Source organism: Geotrypetes seraphini, chromosome 4, assembly GCF_902459505.1.
Source record: "Geotrypetes seraphini chromosome 4, aGeoSer1.1, whole genome shotgun sequence".
In the NCBI taxonomy this organism is placed as follows: domain Eukaryota; kingdom Metazoa; phylum Chordata; class Amphibia; order Gymnophiona; family Dermophiidae; genus Geotrypetes; species Geotrypetes seraphini.
In genome coordinates, this window is record NC_047087.1 from 251467673 (window position 1) to 251494870 (window position 27198).

General features: G+C 42.3%; 1 protein-coding gene across 6 annotated transcripts in view; it reads left to right on the plus strand.

The window, feature by feature from the left end:
• PCDH15 (protocadherin related 15) overlaps positions 1-27198 on the plus strand; it is a 2123136-nt gene that overhangs the window by 1322161 nt on the left and 773777 nt on the right. For all 6 annotated transcript variants that reach the window (XM_033941002.1, XM_033941006.1, XM_033941004.1 and 3 more), the window contains one exon: positions 2532-2702. In XM_033941002.1, coding sequence (XP_033796893.1) covers positions 2532-2702 — 171 coding nt within the window. The remainder of the gene's footprint in view (positions 1-2531; positions 2703-27198) is intronic.

The window sequence follows — 27198 nt, forward strand, 5'->3', positions numbered from 1 at the left end:
GTCAGTGACACAGCACTGCTCTTCCTCAGCAATATAAATTATGCTGACCAGGTGGTGTGCTCCACGTGTTGTAAAATGCTACACAAAAAGAGCCCTCTATCCCACCTCAAAACGTGGGGCTAAATCCCCCACCACACTGGCTGGATAAAGTGAAACCCAAAAGATTATCACATATCAGTTTTACTGTCCCACACTTCTGTGCTGTTCTGCTTCAGTTTCAGCAGGGCAAAACACATTCTCAAAAGAAAAAAAAAACCAAAAACAGTTCACTGTCCAAAGCATAAGTAAATTATATACTCTTTAGGCAGATTTTGTACTTGCCTTGGAGAGACACACTTCCATGGGTTGAACTGTTTGAACCTCTGGGCCTGGTTCTGATTCTAATTCCATGGCTTGTGGAACTTCAGCAAGGTCAGGAGTCATCTCAGTCCCAGCTTCAACAATATCCATGCATTCTGGTGTTTGTTGGTCCTGCAGAGCTCTTAGTCCTGAGCTAGGCTGCCAGTACTTGCCTTGAGACTGTTCTCCTTCTCTCCAGTTCTCCCTCTGCCTTTCCAACTGCTCAGACCTGAGATTAAGGAACTTGCAGCCCTGCCCAACCTTCCCAGGTGCATAGCATTTCCGGTCACAAGACCTGGGAAGTTGAGGGAGAGGGGAAGTCTGTAGCTCAACCCCTAAGCTCCCTCTGCTGGCCTTAGGGAAAATAGCAGGCGAAAAGGGAAATTGTTCTCTAGCTTGGTCAGAATGGGCACTAACTGCTCCAGACATAGGCCTTATACTAGGGCCAGTCCTAGCAGGCCTACCTCGCATACCACAGTATATAGGCATAATAGATCTCACAAAAATATATCAGGCACAAAAATACACATGGTACATCTAGATATGTACTTAGAAACATGATGGCAAATAAAGGGCAAATGGCCTATCCAGTCGGCCCATCCACAGCATCCACTATCTCCTCCTCTCCCTAAGAGATCCCACATGCCTGTCCCACATTTATTTTTAAATTCAGACATAGTTTGTCTCCACCACCTCTATTGGAAGACTATTCCATGACCATAGCTTCAGTCCAGCTGCTATTTCTGCAGAAGCTGTGCTAGTATTTTATAAAGATACATAGGTTCCTATATGTCTTTATAAATTAGTTAAAAACAGGACCTTCACACATAAGCAACCTGATGTAAAATTACCTTCAATAAATATCTAATTCATTGGCTAATATTCATTAAATTGATTTTGCATGAGCTAAAATTTTTAAGATGTGCTAATAATGCACATCCCTCACTCATAATGTTAATATCAGAGTTAGTGCTTTATATGTTAAGATATGTTTTCCATGAGATATACCAGTAATATGTACTGTTGTTGAAAATAAGGAGCACAGTCCCTACTTATCTCAAATTTCAAATATTTCAGTAATAGCTTTACATTATTGCATTTTCAAAGGTTCTAAGGTCCCTTAGTAAACATAAAAATTAGCCTGCACCAATTGTAAAAATAACACAAAATTAGCTGCCACATTTAAGCAGTAGCAGTTAACATGCACTAATTTATGCATTATCCCCTAATTGTATAACATAACATAACATATTTTGTATACCACATTACCCTTCAGATCTATGCAGTTTAACAAAAGTAAAATACTTCTACAATACAGAATGATATACATTTTCAATCTTTTAAAAATTTCCTAAAAATATGTTATTATTTCATTACAATATCTATGGGATGGGTGGGTGGTGGAGGGAGTAATTTATGTTTTTAAGATGATAATAGGAAAAATTCAAGTGATGTTGTATAAATTAAATTGATGTAATATTGTTTACTTGATGTTTGATGAAAAAATGAATAAAGAATTGGGAAGAAAATTTTAAAAAATTCCTAAAAAAATAATTCTTTAATAGTTTCCTAAAATTTTGATATGATGTAGATGTAAAGAATAATTGATGAAAATCAGTATCCCAAGTAGCTGCTTGAAATGACAGTAGTCGATTATGATATCTTTTATAGCATCAACTTTTGGATAATAGAAAATCAAAGAAGGAAGCTATCTGAATAGAACGTCTATGATGGCAAAAAAAAAAAATAAATTGATCAACTAAAAAGGCTAGAACCATACCATATATTACTCTGTAACACAGGCAACCAAATTTTGAACTGCACTCTAGCTTCCATGGGGAATCAATGCAGCTCCCTGAACAGATATCTGAGAAATAGAAACAGAGGGGTAAATCTCAATCAAATTCTGATATGGCTTGGCTGCCTCTTATTAGAGGAAAGAGACCTGTATCTCCTTTGTCCCATACACAATGGAATAAATGTCATATCATCAATAAGACTGTTTAGACTGAGCAACCTAAATTATCTCCCAACCCCCCCCCCCCCATCTCCCCAAACTCCCCCCAAAGTGGCAAGGCTTACACAACTGAATACTTAGGCAGGAAAATTTAAGATTTTGTTCACAATAATATGTGATAAGTTTGTATCTATTTGCAATGTGCAAATAATTTGGTCAATACTTTCTTTTCCAGGATCGTGCTCCCAATCCTAATGAACGAAAAACAAGCACAACTACTCTCACAGTCGATGTGCTTGATGGAGATGATCTTGGGCCTATGTTTCTCCCTTGTGTTCTGGTTAATAATACACATGACTGTAGACCTCTCAACTACCGAGCCAGCCTTCCAGAATTCACTGATCCAGTGAGTACAATGTGATATTTCTCCAGTTCATCTTCTCTCAAATTCACTAGCCTGTTGTCCTAAGGATATAATTTACACATTTTGATTAATTGATGGTTATGAAATTTTCTTCTTGATTTAAAACATTAATTTTTTGTGTAACAAATATGGAGATGGTTATACATGTACTGGCAGAAGCTTGGGAAGTGCATATAAATATCAGTTATGACATAATATAATCAATAAGCAAATATTAGCTAAAAGTCTCTGCAAATGAGTTGCATTGTTTCAGTATGTACTATTATCATGGAGATGATAGCCTACTATTTATACAGAATTAACATAGATTTCCATTTGTAGGTATTCTTTAAAATCACTTTCTGGGTTTTTTTGGGTTTTTTTGGTTTTTTTTTTTTAGAATATCAGGAAATTAAAGCAGTTAAAATGTGTAGGTTATAAAATGGTTATAATCTGTTTTATGAGAAAGGACATAAAGGTAGTAGTCACTTCATACTCACCTAAAGATTTACAAAGTATGAATGCCTAAGAATTTAAATATTAATACAAATATTTAAGGGCTTTCCATTTACTGTAAGTATATATTCATGCATTCAACTTAATTCTATATGCTGTGCTCAAAATTGCATGAACAAATATGGGTGCACACCAAATTTAATGCACAATTTAATTGATAAACAAGCTAATTAGCACCTATAATTGGGCACTAATAATCAATTAAAGGCACTAGTTGGCATTAATTCAAATTTAAATGCACATCTTTAAGAAAATGGCACTCAACTCTGACAATATTTAGGAAAATGGGGACCCTTATTTCCTTCCTCATTTGGGGAGTTTTATGGCTCTTACTAGTTACACTTAGCAGGTTGATTCCTAGCTACTCATGTGTGTACTTCTTGTTCAGTGTTAAATCATTAAATGTTTATTAATCATTTTTCTTTTATCATAAGTTACAGAGCAAACCAGAATATGGTTTGCTGCTAGGAAAGCTCCCCATGCCCCTATTCTTTTCTTCTGTTTCAGTGGAGTACGATTGCTTTGGTATCAACTGAAGAGGGAGCTGTTCTCCACTGCATAAGAACATAAGAATAGCCTTACTGGGTCAAACCAATGTTCCATCAAGCCCAGTAGCCTGTTCTCATGGTGGCCAATCCAGGTCACCATAGAGTAGCAATATTCCATGCTACCAATCCAGGGCAAGCTGCGGTAGAGTTTTTAGCATGTGCTGAAGATTAGCGGGTGCTAACCCCTATGCTACATGGAAAAACTAACGCCAGTTCAATGGAGGAATTAGCGTCTAGCGCGCATGGCATTGTAGCACATGCTAAGCATGCGCTAAAACCACTAGCGCAGCTTAGTAAAAGGAGCCCTAAGTGTTCTTCTATAAAGGGTGCATAGCCCAGAGTACGCTTTAAAGAATGGTGTTTGGTGTGAATTTCTCCCAGTGCCTTAATTTGAGCACCATTTACTGAATCTGGCCCTGCATGGAAAACAAAAGCAGCCCTGTATTATTTTGAATTTATGAATTAAGCAGTTGTTTGTTATATAGGACTGTGCTTATTTGTGTGATTCTCTTTGGGGCCAACTCTCAAATCAGTAAGACTGGGAGTCTGAGAGTTAGAATGCTGAGAAGCTAATTAACTTTGATTATTTACAGTCATAAATTTATTATTCTTGAAAGATATCTGAAGAACAATTCTGAATGAAACTCTATACTACTAAATATTTTGCTGCAGTGAAGACATTGGCAGTATATGGCCTAAACCACTTCTGTAGCTCCAGTTTATACTTTGGGGCTCTTTGACTGAAGTCCAGTAAGATTTTGAACTTGTAACAAGCAAAATTTAAGGCATGCTACTTGCAAAACCTGTGTGGTAAATGCAGGGGGGTATTCCAAAGCATCTGCCTTGCATTTACCGCACATGGCACGTATACTACATTGCACCACATTATATGCAGTGCCAAATAGATCAGGTGGCCAGCTATCTGCCACTGCAAGTAATGTGGTGCTGGCCCATGAAGATATAAATAAATCATGGTGCTCAGCTCTTTTGTGCCCTCCCCCCAACAAACATGTGATCCTTCTGACTCCCTTTATACTACCGATTACAATGTTGAACCCCCTGACACCCCTGATGAAATAATTCCATCCTAGTAGTGATATCACATGAGTAACCATAGGGTCATGGTGACCATTATATTTCATGGAGCCAGACTGGGTAGAAATGCATAGGAACTGTTCTCATCCTAGCCCACTATACCACCTCTGATCACCTCTCAAATTCTGAGGGGTTGAGGCTGAAGGGCACTGGGGGGTAGTGTGTTACTTGAGCATGTGTGTAGGACTTGGGTTTAGGGAGGGGCTTATTGCATTCTATACAAGGTCTAAGTGAGTTGGGGTTGTAATTAGGGCTGTTGGAAGATTGGGGTTTGCATGTGTTTGAGGGGTTTGGAAGGGTTGTGATCGGAGGTGTCAAAGGAGTGTTAGGGATTGTTGGTGGAGTTGAAGTTTGTGATTGGTGGTGTACGGGGTTGGGTTTCTTTATGATCAGAGGTGTTGGAAAGTTAGAGGTTGTGATTGGGGTGTTAGGAGAGTTGATGGTTGTAATTGAGGTTGGGGTTGTTGAGGGGGTTGAGGTTTCTGATTGGGGGTATCAGAGTAGGATATCAGGGGCAGGCAAGAGGGGAATGAACATCCATCATTTTTTCTGTGCAATTCTGATACAGGACTGTTGGTAGTGTTGTTGCATTGCACGCCTCCTCTTCAGTTGGTGGAAATGATTTGTGTTAGCCATTATGATAGCTAGCATACAGTTTCAACATGCATGCAAACAGCCATAACTGGTCAAGTTTCAAGTTTATTTTATTTGTGATATACTGCACATCTACCTAGATGTCTGAGCAGTTTACAGTTATAAATATATCTTAAAGAAAAAATTAAAAACCGGGGAGACAATAAAACAAAAAGTGTGTTGCTTGTCAATTGGAAAGATCTGCCACTTTCGTTGTTGGGTAGGATCCACTTATTTCGCATGGTCTTATTCCCGAACTGGCTTTACGTTCTTCAGACTCTCCCCTCTCTATGTTGCAGAGGGATGTTAAGTCTCTGACTTCTTTGTTATCCAGGTTGTGTTGGGGGAGGGGGGGGCGGAGGCCCAAGTTGTGCTGGTCTCTGTTAGTTGGTCCTATCACCGGGGGTGGTTTTGGGGTGCCTGACATCAGGCTATATAACCAGGCCTGCTTATTATGTCATGTCAGTGATTGGGTGTTGGGCACCTCTTTTTATACTGATCTTTCCTAGGAGTGGGATTATTTTTACCCTCTTCATCTTCTGTATCTCCTTCATGCCCCTTTGTTGAAGTTACCGAGCCCCTGTAAGAGTAGTGTTCTTTTTCGATCTTTGTGGATAGCATGGCACCAGACTCTTCGGCTGTGGAATCAGGACTCTCATGTTAGTGTACTCTTGCCCTTGGTGGGGAATTTAGCTTTCCATCTGGGTGTTTGCACATCCATTTTTAGTCGCTGGTGGGCTTGGGGCGTGGAAAAGTTACAGCATGTTCTGCAGGATGATGGGGCCCTTCTTTCTTGCGATGACCTGGAGCGGCGGGAGATTCCTGGGCTTGGCCTTCCTTTTCCCTATTGTCAACTCAGGCATTATGTGGGATCTCTCTCAGGGTATTCCCTGGGTGGGTATTTTGGGACCCGCTTCTGTGCTTTTCTGGCAGTGGATCAGGATTTCTTACTTTCATAGACAGATTATGGATCTTCGACCGCCTAGGGTTCCCCCTGGATTTTTGGCAGCCTGGCAGCGTGATTTGAGTAGGGACCTTGGGGACAGTTTTTTGTTACAGGTGCTGAAACTCACAGCTGGCCTAGTCTATAATGCTGAATTAAGGGAATGTCAATATTGCACATTCCTGCAGACTTATGTTTCCCAAAGTCAGGCTTATTATATGGGCTGTATTGACACTCAACTCTGTGTGTGTTGTTCTGTTGAGGTTAACTCTTATTTTCATGGTATCTGGAGTTGTGAGGGATACAGGCCTTTTGAAAGGCGCTGGCTTCCTTCTTGCAGGACCTTTTGCAGGTTCCCGTGCCTGTATCGGTGCTTTCTATGTTATTTGCTCATTTTCCCTTGCTCTCCGTGTACACTTCTTCAGAAAAACTATTTCTTAATAAATGTTTCATTTTGGGGAAGAAATGTATCATATGTTGTTGGCTCTCTTCTGAACCCCCTCCTTTTGGTTTTGGAGGCCTGTTCTTCTTGTCGCTGGAGCAGCCACTTTGTCAATACCTGGACTCCATATTTGAACATTTTGTCCCCTGCAAGTCGTAGCCATATCCTGAATAGACTCCAATTGTATTCTGGTATACCTGTTTGACATCTAACTGGTATACCTGTTTGACATCTGTGTACTGTAATATTTCTGTTGGTGGGGGAGGGAGGGAAGGGGGGTGGGCAGGGTTCTTTTTGTGAGGTAGGGGTGTTGATCATGACCGTGGAAGGCATAAGAGTCCAGTCCTCTGCGGTAGCTTGTTTCTATTGTAAACCTTGTCTTACGCTTATGTTGTTCTTGCTGTTGTTACTGTTTAATAAACATATTTAAATATAAATATAGCAAAGTGTGAAGATGGAGGAAGGAAAATAGGGGACAAAAATCATGATAGAAAAGAAAACAGAGGTAAATTACAAAAGGATAATGGGGGAGGATAAAAGAAAAAAATAGGTGTTTCCTATTTTTAGGCTATTAAAAATATATATATTTTAAAATCAACTCTTATAAAATATCATATGTGTCACAGTGAGTGCCAGTCTTTACCCATGTTAGAAGCTAGAATGGGTTTTGTTACCACCCTTCTGAGGTTCCACACTAATAACCACTATGCATTAAGATCCTACTAGCTACTTAATGTAGTTTAGTAAATGGGCCTATTTGCCTTCTGCAGTGGCGTACCTAGCATGTGTGACATCCGAGGCCCACCATTTTTTGGCACCCCCCCCATCTGTACAAAAAACATGATTTTTAGTAATAAGCCACACGTCGCACATGAGTACCTAGGAAAAGGCAGCATCTTACATACTGCAGTGAGAAGTACAACAGCAATACACCCATTGTAAAACTAAACAAGCCAGACTAGTACAGGTCAATCCTGCAGTCAATCCTAACAGAAAACTATGTCTTTCGAACACACAGAACACAGAAAACACCTTCGCCTAGTATAGAATGTCATCACAAACTTACCCCTCCCCCTTTTACAAAACTGTAGTGTAGATTTTAGTCACGGTGGTAACAGCTCTGACGCTCATAGAATTCTGACCATCAGAGCTGCTACCAAAATGCTCCACAGTTTTGTAAAAGGGGGGATAAAACAGAAATACATAGACAAAGGTTAAATTGAACCAGCAAAAAGCTGGACTCTGCATACAATGCAATACCACAGAAACAGTGACAAATGTCCCCTAAAGCAATAAATAAATAGAAAATTTTTGTTCTACCTTTATCTTCTCTGGTTTCTGCTTTCCTCATCTTCTTGTTACTCTCTTCCTTCCATCCACTGTCTGCCATCTCTCTGCCCCTATATGGCATCTTCTCTCCTTCTATGCCCCTTCCAGAAACTGTATGCATCCCTTTTCCATCTCTCCTTTTACCCCCATTGGTCTGGTATCTGTCTCCTCTCCTTTCCCCCTGCTCTGGCATCTCTCTCTCCGCTCCCTTCCTCCTGTTCTTCCCTGGTCTTCCTTCTCAATTTATTTTCTGCCTCTGTCTAAATTCTTTTTTACTATTCAGTTCTCAATTTCCCTCTTTCACTGTGTCTACCTATAGCTTGCCACTTCTTTCCCTCACCCCTTCCAGTAACTAACTCTATCCTTTTCCCTCAATCCTGCATGTGCCCTTTTTTTCTTTCTCCTCCCCACTTCTTTCCAGCATCTGCTCCCCCTTTCCCTCACACTTCCATTCAGCAGCTGTCCGTCCACTCCCCCACACTTCCATTCAGTGTCTGTTTCCCTCTCTCTATCCCTTCCATCTACTGTTCACCCTCGCCCCTTCCATTCACTGCCCTCTGTGCTCTTTCTATCCAGTGTGCACCCTCTCTCTCTCTCTTCCATATGGCATCTTCCCTCTTTTTATGCTCCTTCCATAAACTATCCCATGCTCCTTCTCTCCTTTGTACATGATTGATTTCAATTCTGTCTCCTCTCCGTTTTTCTCTCTCTGTCACCATCCCCTCCCCTATGCTCTGGTATCTCTCTCTTCTCCTTTCTTTCCTTTCCACCTCACGGTCTGGCATCATCCCTTCCCTGATTCCCGGCATCTCTCTCCTTTCCTTTTCTTCCATCTCTCCCTCCCCCTCCATGCTCTGACATCTCCTCCTTCCTTTCCCCCTTTCTTTTCCCTTGATCTGGCATACCTTCCTCCTTCCCTCTATGCCCTGGCGTCTCTTCATCCCTCCAATTGGGTACAGCAACACTCTCCCCAATTCTCTCCCCCTTTGCTCCCTTTCCTCCTTCTGTCACCCAAGGCCTGGTGTCCTGAACTTCCTCGGGCAGTAGCAGCATTTACAATTCACTGCTGTTGCCCGCTTCAGGCCTTCCTCTCTGTCGGGTCCTGTCTTCATGAAAACAGGAAGTAGGCAGGACCCGACAGAGAGGAATGCCTGAAGCCGGCAACAGCAGCGAATTGTAAAAGCTGCTGCTGCCCGAAGAAGGTAATGGCGCCAGGCCTTGGAGCACTGAGGAGACCGCTTCTCCCCCCTCCCAGCCGAACCCCCGCTGACCCTCCTATCTTCCCCCAAAAAGAACCTTTCCGACCCTCCCAGGGAGAGCAGCAAACCTCCCTCCAGTAGCGTCGGCTGCTTTGTGGCTTTCTCCTGCCGGTGAAGCGTCACTGATGACGTCATCAGTGACGCGGCTGAGGGAGGAGAAAGCCACGAAGCAGCTGGGAGGTTTGCTACTCTCGCTTGGAGGGTGGGAGCGTGATAGAGATCGGGCCGGCTGTGCACCCCCCCTAAGGCTGCACCCGGGATGGACTTCCCCCCCCCCCCCGCCCCCCTTGGTATGCCACTGGCCTTCTGTGGCAATCACAAAAGGCAACACAAAATGTGCTATTGTTGAGTTTTCCTACATTTAAAAACATTAGATGTCAAAGAATTTTTGTTTCATCTTCTTTTTATTAACAGGCAGTTTTAATCTGGGATGTATTGCCTTTACTGTTAAGGTCTGAGCGTAATTATTTAACTTTCAATAATTTGTTGAAGACTTTTTTGTTTAAGAAATTTCTTGGTTAAGTAGATGTCTTCTATTAATAACTAGGATTATATTATGTAATTCCTAGGTAATGTTGTCCTAGCTCTTGTTCTTGTAATCCACAATTAACTGTTGGTACATATGGAATATAAGTCTCTGTTTAATGTAATGTATTACTTCTTTCTTTCCACCCAATTTACATACATAATATCAATAAATTATATAACAAAATAAAATCTATTATCTAATATGCATCAATTTAAGTGTAACTCTTTGGTCTAAGTGTAACTCTTTGGAAATTACTAACTTTCAATTTTAAATAGTCACTGAAATTATAGCTTTCAAATAGTTCAATCGTTTCCATTGTGTGTCTCTGCAAAACATGCTTAGTACATCAGCCCTTCTTTATGTATTCACATAGAAATAATAATGGCATCATTGTCAGAATCATTCAATCAGAATAGGCCCGGGAGCCTTAGGCCCCTTCTGTGGGCGGGGTTTCTGCCGCCTGGGCCAATCCGGCCACATTCTGGACCCGGCTGGCCTACTGGATGGGCGGGCTTGGCACCCGTCCGTCTGGCCAACTTAACAGGTTCAGGGAAGGAGGGTGGGGGGGTCATGGGGTCGGTTGGGGGGTCGGCGGAGGGGGCCGATCGGGGGTTCTGGGGGGGCGGTCATTGGGGGGGAGGAGGGTTGTGTCGAGGGCAGGAGGGCCTGGGATCCTTCCTGCCCATATTTAGTGGGGGGTAGGGGTCGCCGGGGCCAGAAAGGCTTGGGCTCCCTCCTGGCCCAATCCAGTCGGGGGGTTCGCCAGGGCCAGGAGGGCTTGAGCTCCCTCTCTTGCCCCGATGTCATCGGGGGGGGGTCACGGTTCGATGGAGCAGGAGGGCTTGGGATCCCTCTTGCCCCAATATCATCGGGGGGGGGTGATGTATCACGGCAGGAGATATTGGCCATCTCCCCTGCCGCAATGTGATCACTCCTGTACCAGAACTGCCACAACCCGCGGCAGGAGAGATTGGGCATCTCTCCTGCCGTGGGTCACGGCAGTTCGGGTAGAAGGGTGATCGCATCGCGGTAGTGGAGATGAGTAATCTCTCCTGCCGCAATGGTTGCGGTGGGTAGATTGCCGGGCCGCTGAACTGATCACGCCAGCGGCCATCAGTTCAGCAGCCCCTTTTTCAGCACTTAGACCTGGTTTGACTTTGTCTAAGTCAAAAAGGTCTAAGTGCTGACTAGGCAACCTGTCAAATGTTTTGGTTATACCTGTTGTACGCCTAGGTGTAGGTAGGCCCATCTCCCGCCCACTGCACGCCCTTTCCCCTCCTCTAAACACGCCTCTTTTCTCTCTGTGCATCTAGAGGCAGGGGAAAGGCCTAAGCTATTTTTAGATACGTCTAAAAACCAGCTTTGGTTATGGGTACTTGGACGATCAGGCTTTTTGATCGTCCAAATAGCCATTTAGGATACTTTTTAGACATTTTTTTTTTTAATTATGAACCCCATATTGTATAGGGTGGAGAAAATGAAGATGGAAGGTCCATAATTTGACATGGCAAAATGATTTGGCTTTGTAGTCCATCAGCTCCTATTACTTTTGTACACAGAAATCATTTTGTTAGGTTCTGGTATATTATTGCTTTTCAAAGAAGTACAGCAAAATTACTCAAACATTATGTCAGAACTATAAATACAGCTACATCTACACATTAAGAATTTTTTTGTCAATCTGAACTCTAATAATGAGATTTATGAGTTTCTTATCATGATATCATGATTGCTTAACTGAAGCTAATTTTATGCAATAAGAATGGTAAAAATTAATCATGTGTTTCTTGAGACATAACAATATACAAAGAAGGAACAGTAAAAGTATTTCAGAATCAGTCTATGAAATATTGATTGAACTCCTAGCTTCCTTGGCACAAATTATTAATTAATTAGAAGCAGCTGCAAAAATAATTGGATAACAACTAAGCCATCCTGCAGAGTAAATCTGCACAACTGAATCTGGGCCTCCTGTCTTTTATAATGGTCTAAAATGGTTCTGAGTTTGATCTTTACCATAAAAGTGGGAACTCATCATGTCACAGTCAAAATATATTTTAAATAACTTGTGAAAAGAGTAGTTTAGGTTCTTCTGTTTGTGTATGGTAAAAGGCCATTTTTAAGCATTTGGGGGTTCCATCCTTCAATATTAAATAGGCAAGGGGAAACCAATGAAGACTGCAATGGCTCTATTTAAGAACATAATACAAATTTAAGTAAATCATTCAAAATGTAATTCACCATGCAGAGGACTTGAAAACCTGATAAGGTAGAATGAATCAACTTAGTTCAGCATAAAAAAGTAATGAAAAGACCTCAGTGTTCACAAGGGTCTCAAAAGCAAGGAAGAGCACCCCCGTAGACAAGCTTGCCTCAATGTAATGTAGTTCAATATTGAGGCAGGCAACATATCCTTAGTCTGAAAAACTCCACATATATTATATCCCTTTCAGTAGTGTAATGATATCTTTCCCAAAAATCTAAAAAAATATTCAAAATAACGTGTTCCATATATAAAGAATGAAAATAACTTATCTTATTTAAAGTCCCATCTCCTGTGACATTCGACAGAGAAGAGCAGAGAACCTGAAGCTCAAATCACAAAGTTTGTGGTTCTACTCTCATCATCAGATTTCCAACAGGGCCCCTGTTTCACTGTGGCTGCATCAGGGAAATCTCTATAAAAACAAGAAAAGGTATTCAAAAAAATGATGTTATACATCAAGCATTCAAAATGCAGGAAAAAAATTCTGTTTTCACTCTCAATGCTAGTAATCTCACTTCTCCGATTATTCCAAAATGGTTCATTGGCGTTTATTCTTGTTAAAGTAGCATGAAGTCATCACGTATTCACGTCATGACATCAGCCAATTTACCCACTCTTGCATTCAAACCAGGGTACTATTTAAGAACAGTCTTTTTTTTTTTGATTATCCAAGAGCAAACTGTAAAATTATCCATGAAATCACAACAAAGTTACCTCAGACTAATATCTAAAGATTTCATATTTCTCTTGCTCTGGCTGATGTGAAGATTCATGCTTAAACCATCAGTATCAAACTGAATGTAAATGGTTCTTATATTGGGATAGATAAGAAGAAATTAATGATCTCTAAAAAGAACATTGCTGTATACCTCATGTTTACTAAACAACATCTGAACGACTCGGAAGCAGAACCATACCATGCTATAGTTTTGCCCACTTGGCCACTGCCAATGAGAGGAGATGGTAGGCTGAGAGCAATTTTTTCTTGTTTCCATATTACATCCTATGCAGCCACACTACTTGTACAGTCCTTGGTACATTGCTGCCTAGAAGATTTCTGAAATAATATTCTTGGATAGGCAAGTCTAAAACTGAACATTCAAAATAACAAATATTTAGTTTGACAAAGAACAAACTTTGTCTTCCAAAGTAAGAAGGTTATCACCATTCTCAGAACTAGTAGAAATGTTCTTGTGGTGTGAGGTTGCTTTATTCCAACAAGACCTGGAATGTTTTGCCATTATTTTATATTAGGAAATTCTAAGAAAGAATGCTAGCACATCTTAAGCAGAGCTGAGAGCTGTTCATACAACAAGACACTGACCCTAAATATTCATAAATCTACTGCATAATTGCTGAGAAAGAAAAGATTTAGGCCCTCGTTTACTAAGCTTCGGTAGAGTTTTCTACCATGGCCTGGGGCGCTAAATGCTCTGATAGCCATAGGAATCAAGTATTATACCGCCATCATGACATTTTATTTCATTTACTTTCAGACATAGGTCTCCATCAGGTTGTTCTGGATTGGTTCTCTAAATTTCTATTGTCTCATTCTAATTCAGTGAATATTGAAGGCGATATCTCCAATCCCTGGCCGCCTCCTTGTGGGGTTCCCCAGGGTTCTCCGCTTTCTCTAATTCTATTTAATCTCTATATGACCACATGACCACACTGAATACTTTTAAGCTGTCAGCTTTGGAAATACTGTTCACCTATGCAGATGATATCTTTATACTGATTGAAATTGACTCGGATATTACCAATTTAGTTTCTAAAGTAAATCATTGCATTTCTAAACTTCAAGCCTGGGCTATATCTGTCCAGATGAAGCTTAATACAACTAAAACTAAACTTCTGCGGTTAAGTCCAAAATTGGACTGCCTTCCTACTGTAGCTTTGGAATCTGGGGCCTCTTTGCAGATCGAGTTCTCTTCTAAGATATTGGGAGTCCTTTTTGATTCATCTTTTACCTTTAAGAACCAAATAGAAGCTGATTTTTAGAAAAAGTAAATTTGACCATGTGACCTCTTTGCTCCTGAGTCTTCATTGGCTCCCAGTTTATCTTAGAATTCAATTCAAATGTGCTTGCATTTCTTTTAAAATTTTATATGGCATTTTTATTTCCATCGTTCCCTTATTATGGAATGCTTACAGAATTTCCTTTGCAAGAGGCATCCAACAATTCAAATTCTCCCGACCTTCTAGAAAAGGAATTAAAGGAGTTAAGATCTTCAGTCAATCTTTGGCTTTTAAACTTCTCAACTATGGAATGAACTCCCCTTAATTCGGAGGAGCCACAGTTCTTTCCAATCTTTCTATAAATTTCTAAAAACTTTTCTATTTGCCAAACATTTTGAAAACTAATTTCTTTTGAAACCTTTGTTTTTACTTTCTTTAGTTTTTATTTAATTGTTGTAAACTTCCTTCAGTTTTTATTTAATTGTTGTAAACCAAGTCGAGCTTCCTTAGGTTGATGACCCGGTATATAAAGTTAAGCTTTAGTTTAATTTACAGTTTATTTTGTAACCAACTAATCATTCCAACCTGCCATAAACACGAGAGTGAATATCAATAAGAAAGTTATGTTCCATGTGCCCCCATTCAATGGGGCATTGTAAAAGGTACAATGAACTCAGGAAGCCTATGTTAAGCCCCACATTGCATTGGACCATAACTTGAAGAATATATCTAATGTGAGAGCAGTAGTGTACTAAGAGGGGGGTGGGAGGCAGACCGCCCCGGGTGCACGCCCTAGGAGGGTGCACAGACGTCTGGGAACAGAACCTCCCAACCCAATGTTCAACAGGACCTGCACCTCAGCGTGGCTGCCAGTCCACCACCTCCAACGTACTTGCTCTGGAGCAAAGTCGGCAGCCGTGCTGAGGTGCAGGAAGGTTCTGCAATGACTAAGACTTTGCTCCAGAAGAAGTAAGTTATGTCAGAGGGGGTGGACCTGGCAGACAAAGCCATCGCGGGACCTTGCCGCAACTCCCTGCATCTGCTGTCCACCCCCTCCGACGTAACTTACTTCTTCTGGAGCAGAGCTGGCAGACAGTCATCATGGGACCTTCCTGCACCTCCGCGCAACTGCCGACTCTGCTCCAGAGCAAGTACGTTGGAGGATGTGGACTGGTAGTCGGCAGCTGCAGTCATCATAGGCCATTGCTGCAAGAAGGGATATAAAGGAGCAGGAATGCTGGTATGGAAGAGTGTTGGAGGGAGAAAAAGAGGGCAGGGTGGTATGGGAGGGTAGTGGAGGGAGAGAAGGGGGCAGGGAGGCAGGGTGGTATGGAAGGGTAGTGGAGGGAGAGAAGGGGGCAGGGAGGTGAGAAGTGTGGTGCTGATGGAATTGGTGTGCAAGGAAAAGGGAAAGAGACATAAGGGGGAAGGATACTGGATGGAATTGGATTGACGGGAAAGAAAGGGGGCAGATGCTGATGGAAGTGGGGGGAAGGGAGAGACAAGCCATAGATGCTGATTGAAGAGGGATGGATGGAGAGAGAAAGAGCAGACAATGGATGTTAGTGGGAAAGGTAAAGAGGGAGCCTATGCTGGATGGTAGTGAGAAGGGTAGATAGGGAGCTTATGGTGGCTGGAAGTGTGGATGGGAGAGATAAGGGAGCAGATGCAGGAAGGAAATGGAAAAAATAAAGAGGGGAGCAGACGCTGGATGGAAGTGGACAGAGAGAGGAGAAGGTACTGGATGGAAGGGGTAGAGAAAGAGGGCACATGATGGAAGGAAGGGATAAATAAAAGAAGGGCACATCATGGGGGGAAAAAGGATTGAGTTAGTGAAATAATGGAGGGGTGAGGGAAAGAGGTGGCAAGCTGTAGGTAGACAGTGAAAAAGAAAATTGACAGGGTAGTAAGAACGTAATCTAGACAGATGCAGAAAATAAATTGAAAAGGAAAATGAGGGGAAAAAGGGAAAGGGATTGAAGAGGAGAGGTGTGGGAGAGAGAAGGAGAGGCGAGAGATGCCAGACCAATGGGGGAGAAGGGAGAGACGAAAGGGGGAGGCATACAGTTTCTGGAAGGGGCATAGAAGGAGAAAAGATGCCATGTAGAAGGGGCAGAGAGAGGTAGACAGTGGATGGAAGGAAGAAAATAACAAGAAGATTCTATTTATTTATTTTTTTGCTATAGGAAACATGTGTTGCATTGTATGCAGAGTCTAGCTTCTTGGTGGTTCAATTTAACCTTTTGTTTACCTATGTCTATTTTATCCCTCCTTTTACAAAACAGTAGAGTGTTTTTTAGCGCTAGCCATGATGGTAACAGCTCTGATGCTCAGAATTCTATGAGTATCTGAGCTGTTACCACCGAGGCTAAAAACCACACTACAGTTTTGTAAAAGGGGGAGGGGTTAGTTTGTGATTACATATTCCATACTAAGCGAAGGTGTTTTCTGTGTTCTGTGTGTTCGAAAGACATGGTTTTCTGTTAGGATTGACGGTGTAGGATTGACCTGTACTAGTCTGGCTTGTTTAGTTTTACAATGGGTGTATTGAGGTTGTACTGCTCACTGCAGTATGTAAGATGCTGCCTTTTCCTAGGTACACTCTTGTGTGACATGTGGATTGTTACTAAAAATCATGTTTTTCATACAGATGGGGAGGGGTTGTCAAAAAATGATGGGCCCCGGGCAGGATTAATTCTTCGAGGGCCCTTAGGCACACAAGTACATTGGGCCCCCCTGGCCCTGCCCCACCCCACCCATGCTCCACCGGTACCCCGCCCATGTCCCGCCCCATTTATCTGTTTTCTTCTTTACTTCTTTATTTCTGCTTGTATTTCTTTTTTTTTTATTCAAAACAAACAAAGATTAGCATAGCAGTGCACAGTTTTTCTTCTTTGCAGCCCTCAAACATCTCTGAACAAATCCCCCTTCCTTCCCTTCCCACCTACTTACCCAGGATTTTAACTCTGAACCCTTTCCATCCTATATAATAAAACCCTAGCCGAGCATGCGTACTCTTAACTGCGTGCTTCCATGATCCATAAGTCTGTGGCCTCAGGAGTGCGCATGCACGAGTCCCCAGCCTTCTTCCCAGCACCTACCTACACTGGCCGACAGGACTGGCCACCAGCGCTGGACTCCCTGCTCTCCCCATTAGTCAGCTCCTCTCACCAGCGGCACCAGCGGCGACACCTCGCGGAGCGGGAAGGGAAGCGCCAATAAAACACTCCAGCTGCTTCGTGGTCCCGAATCCAAAACTGCCGATTCCAGCAGCGTGTGCAGCACTCTACACACGCTGCTTCGGGGCCTTCTACTGCCCTGATTTGCTCTGCCGTGTCTCTGATGATGTCATCAGGGACATGCCAGAGTAAATCAGGGCAGTAGAAGGCCCCGAAGCATCGTTTGTAGAATGCTGCAGACGCTGCTGGAATCACCAGCTTTGTCAGGACCGCAGAAAGGGAAGGGTGGGTAAGGGAAACGCTGCACAGGGAAGTGGTGTGGGGGGAGGGAATGCTGCAGCTGCACAGGGAAGTGGGGGGGGATCGAAATGCTGCTGTGCAGGGAAGTAGGGTGGGGGAAAATGCTGCTGCACAGGGACATGGAGGGGGAGGGAATGCTGCTGTGGCTGCTGCACAGGGAAGTGGGGGGGAAAGAAAGACAGACAGCTAGCACCCGTTAATGTAATGGGCTAAAATACTAGTGCATATATAAAAGTGTTCAAATATTTGTAAAGAAGTAATACTATCCAAAATATAAGTCTATATTAATAACCAAGTTTACAACGCCTCTCAACTGCCTCACTCTTCATCAACCAACTGTAACCCATATGTATGTATAAACAACCAAATCTGTAACTCCTCTAGTACGTTCCACTCCATGTATGTTAACTTGCAACGAAACAACAAGGCAAGCAATCCACCAAAGAATACAACATGAAACAAAAGAAGATTAGCAGAAAATAAGGAGATTCAAATCAGGTTAATTCAAAGTGCTCCCAAGAACCATGCCTGATGCATTTCACCAAACAAGGCTAGTCAACGCTAACAAAACACCATGTCTTTCATACAAACAGAACACAGAAAACACCTTCACCTAGTATGGAATATGTAATCACAAACTAACCTCTCCTCCTTTTACAAAACTGTATTATGGTTTTTAGCCACGGCCAGCGCTAAAAAATGCTCTACAGTTTGTAAAAGGGGGGATAAAATAGAAATACATAGACAAAGTTTAAATAAAACCACCAAGAAGCTGGACTCTGCATACAATGCAACACCACAGAAACAGCGATGCATGTCCCCTAAAGCAAAAAAAAAAAAAAATAGAAATGTTTTTTTCTACCTTTGTCTTCTCTGGTTTCTGCTCTCCTCATCTTCTTGTCACTCTCTTCCTTTTATCTTCTGTCCTTCTGTTCCACTTCCAGAAACTGTATGTCTCCCCCTTCCATCTTTCCCTTCACCCCCATTGGTCTGGCATCCATCTTCTTCCATTCCCTCCTCCAGTGGTCTGGCATCTCTCTCCTCTCCTCTTCTTCCCTTCCTTCTCCCACCCCCACACCCCCATGGTCTGGCATTTCACTCTCTCCTCTCCCTTCCCCCCACTTCCATCAGCATCAGCCCCCTTCCTTTCCCTCCAACCCAATTCCAGCCAGTATCCTTCCCTCTTATGTTTTCCCTTTCCCTGCACACCAATTCCATCAGCATCTGCCACCTTTCTTTTCTTCTAACACAATTCAACTCTGAAATCAACCTTACACGAAGCAACCAACCGCTGCGTCAAATCAGTAAGTAAACGGTGAAGAAACAATAGACCACAGTGGTTCTCTGCAGAGATCTCAGATCTCATAAAAAAGAAGAAAAGAGCGTTCATCCTCTACAAACAATCAGGGAAGTGAGAATCCAAGGAAGACTATCTGGCAAAGTCAAAAGTGGTCAAAACGGCAGTCAGGGAGGCCAAACTCCGAATGGAGGAGAACCTTGCGAAGAACATCAAGAAGGGCGATAAATCCTTCTGGTATATTAGTGACAGAAAAATAAACACAGATGGGATAGTACGCCATAGGAAACTTTTTAAATGAATACTTCTGCTTGGTCTTCACTTGCGAGGCGCCGGGATTCGGCCCTCAGCTGCCGACGAGGGAAAATTCGGAAGACCCGTTTCAAAATTTCGAGTTTATGCCCAGCAGTGTCTACGAGGAGCTATCAAGACTCAAGGTGAACAAAGCTATGGGACCGGACAAACTACACCCCAGGGTGCTCAGGGAGTTGAGTGATGCCCTGGCGGAACCGTTATCCGCGCTCTTCAATCTTTCCCTAAGTACAGGAAGAGTCCCGTTGGATTGGAAAATGGCTAACGTCATTCCACTCCACAAAAAGGGATGCAGGACGGAGGCTGAGAATTATAGACCGGTGAGTCTCACATCGATAGTGAGTAAACTTATGGAAACACTAGTCAAACGCCAATTGGATACGATCCTGAATGAGGAGAATCTACGAGATCCCCATCAACATGGTTTTACGAAGGGAAGGTCCTGCCAATCAAATCAGATCAGCTTCTTTGACTGGGTAACAAGAAAGCTGGATATAGGGGAGTCCCTGGACGTCGTGTACTTGGACTTCAGCAAAGCGTTTGATAGCGTCCCAAACCGCAGGTTATTGAGCAAGATGGGTTCGATGGTACTGGGTGAAACATTAACCGCATGGATTAGGGACTGGCTTAGAGGTAGACTTCAGAGGGTAGTGGTAAACGGTACTCTCTCTGATACGACGGAGGTGATCAGTGGAGTACCGCAGGGCTCGGTCTTGGGCCCGATCCTATTTAACATCTTCATAAGAGACTTGGCTGAGGGGCTTCGAGGTAAAATTACATTATTTGCCGATGACGCCAAACTATGCAACATAGTAGGCAACCGCACAACAGATGAAAGCACAGTGCCCAACAAAAGCTCAATGCCCGACAGTATGACGCAGGACCTACTCCTGCTGGAGCATTGGTCAAAGATTTGGCAACTAAGTTTCAATGCCAAAAAATGCAAGGTCATGCACCTTGGTGGCAAAAATCCATGCAGGACTTACACCCTAAATGGTGAGATCCTAGCAAGGACTGTAGCAGGACGTGACTTGGGGGTGATCATTAGCGAAGACATGAAGACTGCCAATCAAGTGGAGAAAGCTTCATCCAGGGCTAGACAAATCATGGGCTGTATCCGTAGAAGTTTCGTCAGCCATAAGCCCGAGGTCATAATGCCGTTGTACAGATCCATGGTGAGACCCCATCTGGAATACTGTGTACAATTCTGGAGGCCGCATTATCAAAAAGATGTGCGGAGAGTTGAGTCGGTTCAGCAAATGGCCACCAGGATGGTCTCAGGTCTCAAGGATCTCCCATATGAGGAATGACTGGGTAAGTTACAGCTGTACTCACTCGAGGAGCGCAGAGAGAGGGGAGACATGATCGAGACGTTCAAATATGTCGCAGGCCGTATCGAGGTGGAAGAGGATCTCTTTTTCCTTAAAGGACCCACGGCAACAAGAGGGCATCCGTTAAAAATTAGGGGTGGGAAATTTCATGGCGACACCAGAAAATATTTCTTCACCGAAAGGGTGGTTGATCACTGGAATAATCTTCCACAACAGGTAATTGAGGCCAGCAGTGTGCCAGATTTTAAGAAAAGATGGGATTGGCATGTGGGATCTCTTCATGGAGGTAGTTAGGGGGTGGGCCATTAGTGTGGGCAGACTAGATGGGCCGTGGCCCTTTTCTGCCGTCATGTTCTATGTTTCTATGTTTCTAATGCCATCCTGTATCCTTCCCCCTTATGTTTTCCCCCTTTCCCTGCACACCAATTCCATCAGCATCAGCCTTCTTTCTCTCCCTCCACCACCCTTTTCACACAGCAACGGAAACACCCCCCCAGCCACGGCAATGGCCCCACCTGACAATGACAACACCGGCCGGCCTCACCGGCGACACCCCCACTCCGGCATCAACGAACAGCAACACGGTCTTCCGCCGGCATCTACGGCAATGCAGCCAGCTCAGCTTCATGAAGATCCCGCGATGATTGCATCTGCCGGAAGAAGTAAGTGATGTAGGAGGGGGATGGACCGGCAGACGCATTCATTGCAGGACCTTCTAGGAACTGCGTTGTCCGCATTGCCTTTGATGCTGACAGAAGGCCACATTGCTGACCGTCGATGCCGTGGGGGGGGGGGGGCAGCCGGAGTTTTCATCATTGTCGGGTGGGGGCCCATTGCCATTGTTGTCTAAAAAAAAAATTGTCATATTGGTAAGTCATCCTTGTTTGATGGTCGGGATATTAAAAACTAATAAACTTGGAAACTTGGAAATTTGCAGTAGGCCCCCCTGACTATTTCGGGCCCTAGGCATGCTCCTACTGGGCCTATTCATTAATCCGGCCCTGGCACTGGGTGTCACATATGCTAGGTACACCACTGTGTGAGAGGAAACTGCAGAGATAGCATTGAATACAGCTTGTTCAGCAACAAGATCCCCTGTAATGCCCTACTGACCCATGTGTAATGTGTCCCAAGAGTAGAATATATGCTGTGAGAATTAATCTCCCAAGTAAGCATTGTACATGCATCACTGATAATTTGTGGTCTTGCTGCATCTTTTTCAGTTTGACTGGAATATGAGCACCATTTATTCTGAGCCCTGACCTTTTCAAAGAACTTTAATAATCATGACAAGGTCCTGAAAATTATCATCAATCAACTGGAAAGATCTTGTTACTAGATCTGTGAGGAGAATTAACAGTATGAATGCTAACAATATGCAAATAAACACTAAATAAATTCATAGAGGCCAATCACCTAATAAATTTGTATCTTGTCAGTATTCAGCCAGCGACAGTCAGTGTTTTTTTAAAGCACTGACCATTTCTGGCTAAATTAGCCCTGGATATTCAATGCTGAGTCATGTCCACGTACGGGCATGAAATATCCAGGGAAGGGGTGCCCTAAAGGTCTATCGTGATCGACCAGTAAATTGCAAGGGCAATGTGAGTCGATCGCAGAGCCTATCCCGGGCTCCGCGATAGACTCACATTGCATTTGCGTTTTCTGTGCTTCCTTGATGCCGCAAAAGCCAGGCGAGTGCATCCACTGCAGAAGTGGCAGGCCCACAAGCCTCCCATCTCCCCGACATCAATTCTGACATCGGAGAGGAAGTTCCGGGCCAGCCAATCGCTGCCTGGCTGGCCTGGAACTTCCTGTCCGATGTCAGAATTGATATTGGGGGAAGGCTTGTGGGACCAATGCTCAGTTGGGAGTGAAGCACAGGTTGGGAGTGAAGTCATGGGAAGGAATAGAGGGGTTAATTGCTGGGACAGAGAATGTTGCTATGGAGAGCCAGAAGTGTCTGAAAGTTCTATAGGGAAGAGTGACAGACTTATTGAGACAGAAACTTGGAGTTGAGCTGTGGCAGTGGAGAAGAAATAGGCTGTGAGGGTGAGAGGAACTCAGAGAGGGGAAGGGAAATGAGAGAAAAATGCATAATTTGGGAAATAAGAATAAGAGCAGACAGGAGGAAGTGTTTACTGGGGGCATTTGGCAATGGTGGATGTGGCTGGGGGGGGCAAGAAAAGAGATAGAAAGAAAGAGGAAGGAAGGAAGAAAGGAAGGAAGAAAGGAAGGGGACATGGAAAGAGACAGAAAGAAAAAAATAAAGGGGGCAGGGAGAGAGGAAGAAAAAGTTGAATGAGGTCTGGAGGAGAGGAAGCATGCAGGAGGCAGAAAGAAGGGAAGAAATATTGGATGCACAATCAGAAGGAAGTGTAACCAGAGACTCATGAAGTCACCAGACAACAAAGGTAGGAAAAATGATTTCATTTTCAATTTAGTGATCAAAATGTGTCCGTTTTGATAATTTATATCTGCTGTCTATATTTTGCACTATGGCCCCCTTTTTCTACCGCAATAACGTTTTTTAGCGCAGGGAACCTATGAGCATCAGGACAACATGGGGCATTCAATACAGCTCCCTGCGCTAAAAACCACTATCACGGTTTAGTAAAATGGGAGGGGGTATATTTGTCTATATTTTGTATAGTTGTTTCTGAGGAGACATTGCTTATTTTAAAGTCATCTGCCTTGACCTCTTTGAAAAAAAACCCAAATATAAATTATAATTAACATTTTCTCTGCGTATAATGTGCTTTGTGTTTTGTTTTTTTTATTTTATTGTTGGTAGATCATTTTGACTTGGTCATTTTTAAAGTAGCTCTCAAGCCAAAAATATATGGGCACCCCTGATCTAGAGCTGTGCAGGCAAGTTATGGCTACCGATTCTTAGGTGGGTCCCAGTTGATATTTAGCCAGGAACTGAATAAGACACTTATGTGGGTCCCCTAGCCCCCTCAATTCCAACCACCCCTCCCTCCTGGATTTGACCCCAACAATAGAAAACTGGAAATGATTTGGCTGAAATCAAATAGGGAGGAGGCCAAGGTAAATTGGAGACTTAAATTAAAGAACTATAAACTCCTGATTAAAGAAAAACGTTCAAAACATTATGCACAGAAAATAGGGTCAGCCAAGATAAATAGTAGAGAATTATTTAATCTGGTTAATAAATTGACTGATACTACACTGGTTTTAAAAGCGAATAATGAATGCTCGCTGTCTCATGATACTCTTGCAGAGTTCTTCAATAATAAAATTTTAGATTTGAGAGCAATATTACAATCTCCTACTTGCAACTATGATGCTTCACAACTTAGGGCTCCTTTTATCAAGGTGCGGTAGGTGGTTAACGCACAGAATACTGCGTGTTCAACCACCTGCCGCGCTAGTCGCTAATGCCTCCATTGACGAGGCATTAGGTTTTTGGCTTGCCACGGGGCTAACCCCTGTAGCGCACCTTGATAAAAGGAGCCCTTAGTTACTTAGAAGATGGCTCAAGGGTTGATATGTCCTGGGATCATTTCCAAGCCCCAGACTGGCAACAGTTTTTAAAGTTGTTCAATAAATATGTCAAATCAAACTGTGTGCTGGACGATTGTCCCCCAACGTAATGAAAAATACTTTTAAAGTGGATTTATTTAAATGGGCTACTTTTTCTTTGATTAAGGGACTGTTTCCTGATGAATTGGGTCAAATTTTGGTTTCCCCTATTCTTAAAGATCAGAAGGTATCAATTGCCATGAAATCCAATTATAGACTCATAGCAAGCATTCATTTGTTTACCAAATTACTGGAAGGTTTAGTTAATTTAGAATTAGTAAGTTATTTGGAAAAAAATTTAATATCCTTAATGACCATCAGTCGGGATTTAGAAGAGAATATAGTACAGATACAGTATAGAAGAGTATGCTTGATTATCTTCATGGTCTATTTAGCAAAGGCACTAGTGCCTTAATTCTTCAGCTAGATTTTAGTAGTGCCTTTGATCTAGTACAGGGATCTCAAAGTCCCTCCTTGAGGGCCGCAATCCAGTCAGGTTTTCAGGATTTCCCCAATGAATATGCATTGAAAGCAGTGCATGCACATAGATCTCATGCATATTCATTGGGGAAATCCTGAAAACCTGACTGGATTGCGGCCCTCAAGGAGGGACTTTGAGACCCCAGATCTAGTAGATCATGTAATATTGTTGAGTTGTTTAGACTCAATAGGACTTTCAGGAAGGGTCTGGAACTGGTTTCAAGGTTTTTTTAAGAAAAGATCTTATCAAGTGATTTGTGACGGTAACTATTCTCATTCATGGAGCAACCCATCTGGTGTGCCCCAAGGATCTTTGCTATTGCCTACCTTATTCAATATCTACATTTCCCCTTTTGGACATTTATTACAGAGTTTAAATATAAAATTTTATATATACGCAGATGACATTTCTATTTTAATCCCTCTAAATAATTTTACCACTGAAATTTTAAACCAGATATCTTCTATTATGACTCAGATAGAACAGTGGACAATTAATTTCAAACTGAAACTGGAAAAAACCCAAAGTTTTCTTGGCTAGTTCCAACGACAAAATAACAAACTCATTGCTTCATCTTAATGGTCATGACTATACGATTATTAAATCTTTCAAAATTCTGGGAGTCACACTAGACCAACATTTAACACTAGCAGAACACACAAACTCAGTGGTACAGAAATGCTTTTTTACATTGTGGAAATTAAGAACCATAAAAATATTTTGATCCTTTATCGTTCAGACTATTGCTGGAGGCATTAGTTTTATATATTTCAGACTATTATAACATCATCTATTTTGGAGCACCCAAAAAATTCTAAGGAAATTAAGGATAATTCAGAATGCAGCTATTCGATTGATTTTTGCTTTAAAAAAGAACGACTATATTAATCCATACTATCATTTACTTCATTGGCTGCCTTTGGAGGCAAGAGTATTATTCAAATTTTCCTGTATCTGCTTTAAGCTGATATCGAGATTGTGTCCAGCTTACCTTTTTCCTCATTTTGTGTTGCATAGACCATCAAGAGAAACTAGAAACTTCTACTTATAAGCTTATCCAAAAATTAATGAGTATAGATATGACCTTCTTAGATAGGACCATAGCATTTCAAGCAGGTAGGCAACAATCTTGGTTAGGTAAATGTATTCAGCAAGCTATGTTATCCTAGTGCTGTTTTCAGAAATTAATTAAGACCACTTTGTTCGATAAGTTTATTATGTAGTGAGTTTTATTATTGAAATTCTATTTTATATAGTATCATAGGATAGAGCCACAGGATTTTCCAACAAACAATTTATTTGGCCCCAAATCAATTTCCAAAAAGCCAAAATGAATGGACAATAGAACAATAAATGATCTAAAGTCCCCACTTTGAGATGACAATGCCAACATCTATTAGACTTAGAGCTATCTCATTTTTGTAAACGAACAAGGGTCCAGAAAGAAAATTTCTGCAAAGAGTAATAAGCTATTACTTATTATGACAGGAGTTGCCATTCAGCAGATTACATTTAATTGGAAAAATTGGAATAGATTAAATTATAGTTTTTGGTGGAATTCGTTATGTCATATGTACAAGATGGAAAGAATGTTAGTCTTGCAGAAAGGTAATTTTAAAAACTTTCAGGAGGTTTGGAGGCCATTAATAGAATATTGTAATGAGTAATTATTGGATTATCATTTTTCCCTAATAGGTATAATTGCAAAGTATGGGGGGGGGATTTCTGATTTGATATTTAATGATTAGATTAATAGGACAGAATCTATATATATAAAATCGGAGGTATGTATGTATGTATGTGTGTGTGTATGTGCCGCGATCACGCAAAAACGGCTTGACCGATTTGAACGAAACTTGGTATGCAGATCCCTCACTACCTGGGGTGATATGTTCTGGGGGTCTCGCGGCCCATCTACACACGTGGACGGAGCTACAAATAGAAAATCAGATTTCACCCATTCATGTCAATGGAAAAAATGTAAAAAGCTGCCATTCTCACAGTAATTCAAAAACGGCTTGACCGATTTGAACGAAACTTGGTAAGCAGATCCCTCACTACCTGGGGTGATTCATGTCAATGGAAAAAATGTAAAAAGCTGCCATTCTCACAGTAATTCAAAAACGGCTTGACCGATTTGAACGAAACTTGGTATGCAGATCCCTCACTACCTGGGGTGATTCATGTCAATGGAAAAAATGTAAAAAGCTGCCATTCTCACAGTAATTCAAAAACGGCTTGACCAATTTGAACGAAACTTAGTATGCAGATCCCTCACTACCTGGGGTGATATGTTCTGGGGGTCTCGCGGCCCACTTGCACATGTGGGCGGAGCTACAAACAGAAAATCAGATTTCACCCATACATGTCAATGGAAAAAATGTAAAAAGCTGCCATTCTCACTGTAATTCAAAAACGGCTTGACCGATTTGAACGAAACTTGGTATGCAGATCCCTCACTACCTGGGGTGATATGTTCTGGGGGTCTCGCAGCCCACCTGCACACATGGGCGGAGCTACAAACAGAAAATCAG